Source organism: Sinocyclocheilus rhinocerous, unplaced genomic scaffold (genome assembly GCF_001515625.1).
Source record: "Sinocyclocheilus rhinocerous isolate Xijiao unplaced genomic scaffold, SAMN03320098_v1.1 scaffold2183, whole genome shotgun sequence".
NCBI lineage: Eukaryota > Metazoa > Chordata > Actinopteri > Cypriniformes > Cyprinidae > Sinocyclocheilus > Sinocyclocheilus rhinocerous.
The window spans coordinates 485,237-494,275 of NW_015634579.1; the positions used below are offsets into that span (position 1 = coordinate 485,237).

Below are 9,039 nucleotides of genomic sequence, written 5' to 3' on the forward strand. Positions count from 1 at the left end.
CACTGTGAGGCAAGGGAGGGGGAGACTCAAAATGTTTCTAAACTTAAAACGCATTTTTGCCAAGCACTTCTCTCTGTACTCCTCCTCTAGCAACACCAGAACATTTTGGATGCTTTTGGATCCGAAATGATTGACTTGGTCTCTTGAGACCAGAGTATGGATTCCCAGAAGTCTCTATTTTGTAAATATGGGCCCTGGAAGAGGTTAAATTAGTTTATTTTGCTTTGGCTACAGTCGGTAATTCTAGTGGTGACAACCATGCATGTCACTTCTGCAGGCTGCGTCATACTCTGTGAGATAAAGTGTCACTCTTTTCACAGCTTTTGCCGGCTCTGAGACACTTGCATGTTATTTCTCCTGCTCTTTTTCTAGCAAAAATTCAATCAGTTCTAATCAATTCTAAATGAAAACTTAAAGTGAAGACCTGATTATTTCATAAGCCTTATCACAAGTCCATTGTTTTTGAATGTTGGTGCTACTTCTGTAAATTAAATTAAATTCCGTTACATTTTAATATCAGTTATTAATATACTGATTTATTGTGCATTACTAGCGAAAATGTTTTGACAACACCAAAAAGAAACAGTAAAAGTATATATACAGTGCACAGCATAAATGAGTACACCCCCTCTGAATAAATATAAAAGATGTATTTTCTTAATGATCACTAATATAATTAATATAATTCATGAAAAGATGGCAAAATTGAAACATATTAAACATATACTTAATAAAAACAACAAAATATATGCCAATATTTTCTGTAAGATAAGTAAATTAGCCAATTTTGTATAAATGAAGGATTGCAGAAATGACTACTTCTGCTATATTTTCACACTTAAAACAATAATTTGGTATTCCTCTTGTACCATTGTCCTCTTTTATGCTAAGAAATAAGTCACCTGGCAGTTCTCTCCCAAATGGTTCCACTGCTGCCAGCATTGAGTCTGAGTATGATTCAGTGAGCTATATAACACTTATTTGTCAGGAAATTACTTGTCTTTAAAAGTTTTGGTTCAATATACTTCATTTATGCTGTGCACTGTATATATATACTATTTTTTGTTAATTATATATACAAAAAATGTATTAAAAAAGTAAAAAAATTAAATAATTAAATACATTTATGAATTTTTTAAAATTTATTTACATTTTTATTTTACACACACACACACGCACACACACACACATATATTAGTGCTGTCAAACGATTAATCGCATCATGCGATTAATTTTTTCCAGTTTAACAGCGTTAGAAATATTTGAATAAAGATAAAATATTAGACATTTGTCACGTTGAAAATGAAATAAAATAAAATATTTGAATATTCTATAAAATATTATTAAGAATAAACATGTATCATGTAAACCAAAACTTTTATTTTGGATGCGATTAATCGCGATTAATCTTTTGACAGCACTAATATATATATGTATAAATTAAATAGTTTAATAATTATATAATATAATTATAATTAATAAATTTAATAAATTAAATTACAATACATTTAATATCAGTAGGTACTGATTTATCGTGCATTACTAGCGAAAATGTTACACCAAAAAGAAACATTTAAAGTATAAACTTCTGTGAACAGCAGCATTTTAATTTTAGTATCATCTTCCTGAGCATTCTCTATCGGACGCTGACCTTGAATAAGGTCAAACCCCACTCAAATATAATTCACATGCTCAGCTGAACTATAATTCACTTGCGCTCCCTCCGACTGTATTTGAGAGTCTTTCTCTGGCTGACGCAGGTCATGACAGTCCACAAACCCCTTATATAAATCTTAGTTTAATCCAAGTTCAATTTGATTTAAGCATAGAATCCAGGTTGTAAGTCTTGCACGGGATGTGAACTGTGCAAACAAGCTGGGGAAACACAAGGACTGTTCAAACACATCGACAGGTTGAAACAAAAAGCATGCAAGCGCACACACATAGAATTGATTATGTCTGTGCCTGACGAATCATCAGTGTCAGCATCTGAAATCCTTATATGACTTTATTCTCATTCCGATCATCCAGTGAACATTCACACACCTCCTGCAATTCCCTTATGCTAACATGGAAAGCTCTTGTGTGAAACCGAACGCTTTATACACTGATCCGCAAATTACCGTGCATAAGCAAAATCATGTTCCTGAAAGGATGTCTTAATTGGACGGAGTAGGGAATGTTTTCAGATCAGAGAACACGGCTAAGAGGGAGTATGATCAAAGAGACCATTATCATAATTACAATTGATTTGCATATTGTTTTACTTCATTACTAAAAACAATACAGTTATACTACAGGGATAGTTCACTCAAAAAGGCTTATCCTCATGTTTCATACCCATTTAACTTACTTTCTTCAGTGGAACACAAAAACAGAAGTTTAGCAGAATGTCAAAGCTGCTCTTTTGCATACAATTAAACTGGATGGTGATCATGTGTTGTCAAGCTCCTAAAAGGACAAAAAGCCCTATAAAAACATCATAAAAGCAGTTTATATAAATTGTGCATCACATCTTTTGAAGGCATTTGATAACTTTGCGTGAGGCACAGGCTGAATTTAAGCTGTTATTCATTTAATATTTTGCTTGATAGCTTTGGTCACCATTCACTTTCATTATACGGAAAAAGCAGCTTAGACATTCTGCTAAATATTTGAGTTCTACACAAATACTGTTATTATTACAATTTAAAATAACTGTTTTCTATTTTCATATATTTTGAAATAAAATGTATTCGTTTGATGCAAAGCTGAATTTTCAGCATCATTACTCCAGTCTTCAATGTCACATGATCCTTTAGAAATCATTCTAATATGCTGATTTGCCGATCAATAAATTTTTCTTATTATCAATGTTGAAAACAGTTTAATATTTTTTGTGGAAATTGAGATACATTCAATCAGGATTCTTTGAGAAATAGAAAGTACAGTTAATATTTGTAACTGTAAATGACTTTACTGTCAGTTTTGATCAATTTAACGCATCCTTGCTGAATAAAAGTATTAATTTCTTTGGAAAAAATCTTAATGACCTGAAACTCTTATGTTTGCTATGAAAACGTCCCTCTACACATGAGCACATATAGCAGATCCTACAGCTCCTTCCTGTTGGGTCATTCAATGTATCCCCTTTTAGATGAAAAGTCCTTGCAATCTATTTAAACTTCACCTAATTATGCATATATGTAACCTTGGCATATCGCTCAGCTTGGGGTGGCCTAATTTCTTAACTTGCATTTGGTCTGGATCTATTTGAAAGCCTCATAATCATGACAAAGAAATCATAATTGCAGTAATACTATGGCAATACTTAAAGGTGGGGTAAGTGATTTTCTGATAGCCAATGTTGACATTTGAAATCACCAAAACAAACACGCCCCTACCCCAAAAGGGTCTCGCCTCCCCATTCTGTTATTAGTCATCGTCCTGCAATCTCAAATGGAGGTACAAGAAAGGAGATATTTGTGCTGTGCAGATCGAAGATATTCTCAGTGCACTAGATCTTACTGAACAGTTCATCGATTACATGGAGGATAGATAACCTTCTGTTTCCCCTTCCCCCTGCGGACAGATTTCCCACAAGCACAGTCAACAAGAAGGATGTGTGGACTACAAACATGCAGCCAAGCACCATGCACAAGCCAGAAATACCTGGTGGTGATAACTCCCATCTCTTCGATATGAGGTCTGGACAGGAAAAGTAGTGAAGACACAATTGGAGGGACATTTAGGTGGAGTTAAAGTGAAATGTGTCATTCCAAGGTTTAAACGGCACATCTCATGTGTCGTGACAACATTGAATGTTTGAGGAACAAGCCACCAATCCAAAAGCTTATGTCCAGCAACATATTCAGATGTAAAATAAAAAAAATAAAAGGATTTTGTGAATAGCATAAAGGAAAGCAGGATATTTTATTAGTTGTCAAAAGGAGATAACATCATCAGTATGACACAACAATGGGTCTCATTCTCTCATTTAAAATAATACTGATTCATTAATATTGCAAAGAAAAAAACAAATCCACATATGAATCAAACTTTTGTATGGTACCATTTTCTTGTGTTATCGGTTATAACAACTTACGGTTTTTATTAGAGTTATTATTTTCTATACAATACAGTTATTATTTTCTATTTGTAAACATGGATTAATATAACATTAATTTTACATTTATTAATGTAATAAATGATATATATATAAATATGTGTGTGTATGTGTGTGAGAGAGATTCACAAATTTAAGTGTAATAAATTAATACGTTTATAAATCGAAAATAATAATAAAATAAAAAATAGAAATAATTTAAATACAACATTTCTTCTTTATAGTTTTTATGTAATTAACACACACACACACACAAATATTTAATAAATATAATTAATGTTAATTAATAATTATAACATGAAATATTACAGGTTATAATTATTAATTAATATTAATTAAAATAAACAATGTAATCTAACTAGAAATGATTGGAAAATAAAATAATATATAAAATATTAATATTTAAAAATCATGAAAATTCTTCTAAACTGTTTATTAAATTAATATATAAAATTATATTAAAATAATTTAAACATGTTTTATTTATAAAATGGTTCTAAGCTTTTTTTTATTTATATTTTTTCAGAGGAAATAATATCTGTCATAAATTTAAATAATTATCATTTTATCTTTGTCAGTCAGAATATTAATATTGGTGTATCTCTATTCCAGTTATTAGTGAATGAGACCAATTGTCACTGGACTTTCTTATAAAGGTATGTTAAATGGATTTATTAATATGATGCTGACATAACTGTCCCCGTTTGGACAAGACAGTGATGTGTTTATCTGAAAAGTCGTGGTTTGGAAGAGCCTACCTTGGTGCGGGGATGAAAGTTGCGAAACGCGCTGGTCTTGAATACGGTTCGGTTTCTCCTGCATATGATAGCGACCGCCATAACCACCATAACCATCACCAGTGATACAGGAATCAGGACCGCTAGTATCCAGATGTTACTAGGCAAACTCTTGACCACCGCTGTTTACACACAAACACAATCACAAACATAGATTGGAAATCAATAGACTCATTCACAATGTTTGCCCATGATTTCCGCCACTTGCGTCTCCAGCATACTCTCTTACAGTAATCCAACTCCCCTCTGTCTCCTACTGTCTGTGGTTAGCTCCTAATGAGCTGAATCTGTCTTTCGGCTGTAGCTCTTATCTGGGAGATTAAACCCCCACTGCTGGGTCTGATTGTGTATTATTCATACAAAACTGGGGCTTTGCTCGTCTCCGGCAGACAAACTGGGCTCGACGCCCCAGTTGAGAGCTCAGTAAACTTGTGTAAACTCTCTACACCCAAATCCCCTGCGGTTTCTCTAGCGCGGTGTGAGATAGCTATAGACCTCATTTGGAAAAATAAGTCAGCATTATCATGCTCACTTTCGTTGGTTCCTTATTAAGTCAAAGTAGAATTTTCGGTTCATGTGCACAGAGTTTCACTGATAAAATATTTCAGTCGCTGTTCTTGCATTAAAGGGGTCATATGATGCTATTTTAAAGATCATTATTTTGTGTATTTGGTGTAACAGAATATGTTGACATGCTTTAATGTTCAAAAAACACATTATTTTTCAAATACTGTACATTATTGTAGGTCCTCTATGCCCCGCCTCTCTCAAACGCTTCGTTTTCTACAAAGCCCCAATCGCATCATATGACCCCTTTAATAAAGATTTTCACATTTTCTGCCATAAATGCAAGTGGCGCAGAATTTGATGTTAAGCTAATGGCAAGGCAAGGTTGCTAGCTAGATACTTACTTGCCAAGCCTGAGATTTTTGGTCTCCAGAAATGGCGTCCAAAGTATACTTCAATTTTGACATGAGCACTTAGAGAATGTGTGCAGTAGGACTGTATATTTTATTCAATAACATGCGCAAATTTAGGTGGTCAACACATGCACTCCAAAAAGTTCCATCTTTGTTCAGTGTCTGCACTTTTCTTTCCAGAAGTTATGACCAATAAAATTGTCGTTGTATTTGTTTAAATTAGAGTTGTGGGTATCTCTTAATTCCCTTGCCTTTTCCAGTAATTTGTTGTTGTGTACTTCAATTTTTACGTGTAAACTAGGATACATGCATACTATACGCACTATACTTATATTAGGGCTGGGCAATAAATCGATAACGATAATTATCGCGATATAATTTTAAAACGATATGAAGAGTTCGATAATGTTTATGCACCAAAAGCGAAAACGAAACAGAACTAACGGTGCCACACGGACCGTTTATTCACTCGGATCAAAGTTTAAATGGCAGCGCAGTGCGAGTTCACTACAAACTTTAAATAAATAAAGATTTGACATATATCGTGATAATTATCGATATCGACTGATTTGAAAAAATTATCGTGATGATTTTTTTGGCCATATCGCCCAGCCCTAACTTATATCCTTGCGGACGCTAAAAATTAAAGTATAATTTGGGTTTAAGTTTAGATTTTTTTTCCTGCTAATTTTATTGTCCAGATATGGAAGATTGTTTCCGCCACAGAATAACAAAAATAATAAGGTAATTATGACTTTTTTTGCAAGAAAAACACTGAGAATTAGAGATATAAACTAGGAATTGCAAGAAAAATTAAGAATTGTCAGACATAAACTCGCAATTTTGAGTTTATATCATGCAATTCTGACTTTTTTTCTCATAATTGCGAGAAAAAGTCCGAATTGTTAGACAAATTCAGAACTGCGGGAAAAAGTCAGAATCGTGAGATAAAAGTTGCAACTACCATTTTTATTTTTTTTTCTATAGTGGAAATATGCTTTCATATCCAGCCGATTAAAACTGTACGTTTTTGCAAAAATTCATCGAATTTGAGTCATACAATGAGAGATATCACTGGTGTCAGTAGCATAAACAGTGTTTGACTCGCACACTGAATTGAATAGTTCTGATTAGGGGTCAAATCACCAATCGTAGGAATGAGCATTATCAAGCACCGCTAACATAAACTATAATGTACAAATCACTTTTGACACCTTAAACATAAACAGTAGTTCTAAATAAGATATACAGCAAACACTCACAGAAGCATATGTTTTCCTGCATATAAAAAGAAACTAAATGATGGTTCGGAAAGAAACAGGGCTAGAGGAGTGAATTATATACATACGCTCTGCTTGAACTTGGATGAAGTAGCCCAGAGTGAGAGCCATGGTCTGAGAGTCCACCGTGTTGAGGGTCTTAGCTGCAGCAGTGCCAGTTATGGGAGAACCATCTACTTGTATGTAGTAGGTCATTTCAGCTGGGTTCTTAGGACCAGACAGCCGCCGAATGCTGACCATCTGTATGAGGAAAACACCTTGAGTTCATGTTTGATATTTCTACTATAAACTTTAGAAACTCTAAACCTTAAATTGAATTGGACATGAGGCCAATTTTCAGTTTTAAATGGGCCATACTCTACTACACATTTGTCACATTTTTTCCCCTTGAATTCCATGTAGAATTTTCTTGCGCCAAAGCACGTGTTTATATGCAAATGACCTCTTTTATGATTGGCTAACCTCTTTGCGTTCAAAGTGAGTAACATAGTCCCCATCCACTGTTTTAAATAATAAATAAGCTTTTTTTTTTTTACAGTATGTCGCAGCCATGAACACATTTTACCACTTGCTAATTTGTTGCAGGTTCTATTGGGGGCGGGGCTTTCTCATTCTACAGCATTTGACTGGACAAAAAACCTGTGTAGTGCAGGATGAGTCATCAAAATATTTAGTCCATTTTCTCAGGAAAAGAAAAATTAGCAAAGAACAAACTGATGGCACACCTGGACGGTGTAATCGCCCACAGTCGTGGCTCTCCTGAAGCGGAGGCCGCGTCGACTGGCAACCAGAAAGAGCTCCGCCAGCCGCTGCTCCATTAGACTAGCAAAGCTCTGATAACTCCCCTCAAGAGAAGAGCTGTCAACGTCCTGAATTACTGCGGTGAGAGAGAGAACGACAAGAGAGGGATGAAGCAAGGTGACAAGGAGAACATACCTTTCTTACACTTTAAGTCTAAAAAACTGCAATTACTATAGAATTGACCTTGGTAAAAGGATTCGTTCTCCTGACAGTGATAAAAAAGGATGAACGGGGTAAAGAAGGGGGAGGAAGAGCTAGCTAAGGCAACGGAGAGAACATTGAGTGCAAAAACTTAAAGCTAGAAATAGCTTTTTCACACTCGATATTCTGATCCGATGTGATCTCAAATCAGTTGATGGAGGAAGCTAAATAATACATCAATAGCTCTCCTCAAGGAAGAAGACTGTTTAAAAGAAGCAGGGAAAAACATTAGCTAGACTTAATCACGTAACACACGCTGGCAAATAGCTGTCTGGGTGCTGGTTAGCAGCTGAACTGTTAAAGTAATTACCTGTGATTACCCAGTAATCTCGGGTTGCTACTGAAGTGTTAAGGTTGTGGTACTCTAGAGCTGTGAAAAGAGAGGGAAAGACAGACAGATGCTTATTAGAAGACCATTCTGGGAAAAACTGAAGTCTGTCATCATTTACTCATACATTAGTAAGGATAAATGTGAATTTTTATTGTTATCCTTAGTTATTGTTTATCAGTCGAATGCATAAAATAAGCTGATCAATTATTTATTTATTTTTAAAAAATGCAATAAAATTATGCTTTTTAACATGTATATTTTACAAAATATGTTTTCTTATCCATAGCACACAGGCATTTTGTTTCTACATTCTGTTATATTTGTTAAATGCGATTTCAAGTTTTCCTTTCTCTTTGGAGTGTTACAAGCTGTTCGTGAATAGATAAGATCCCTAAAGTTGCAAAGACTAAAGTCTCAAACCCAAAAAGATATTCTTTATAAAAATTAAGACTCGTCCACGCCCTCCTAAAACACCTCTTTTAAACACGCCCCCACATGTCTACGTCACGATGTGGGAAAATTTGCATAACGCCACCCAAATGTTCACGCAAAGAAAGAAAGTGTAACTTTGATTCTCGCTGTAGTATTGTTGCCGCCGCCGCCA

General features: G+C 34.5%; 1 protein-coding gene across 1 annotated transcript in view; it reads right to left on the bottom strand.

Moving 5' to 3' along the window:
* LOC107745930 (UPF0606 protein KIAA1549L-like) overlaps positions 1–9,039 on the bottom strand; it is a gene marked incomplete at its 5' end in the record, with an annotated part of 33,811 nt that overhangs the window by 15,599 nt on the left and 9,173 nt on the right. Inside the window, 5 exons of the mRNA XM_016559968.1 lie at positions 3,652–3,687; positions 4,864–5,024; positions 7,171–7,342; positions 7,828–7,979; positions 8,415–8,474. Of these exons, the coding sequence (XP_016415454.1) occupies positions 3,652–3,687; positions 4,864–5,024; positions 7,171–7,342; positions 7,828–7,979; positions 8,415–8,474 (581 nt within the window). The remainder of the gene's footprint in view (positions 1–3,651; positions 3,688–4,863; positions 5,025–7,170; positions 7,343–7,827; positions 7,980–8,414; positions 8,475–9,039) is intronic.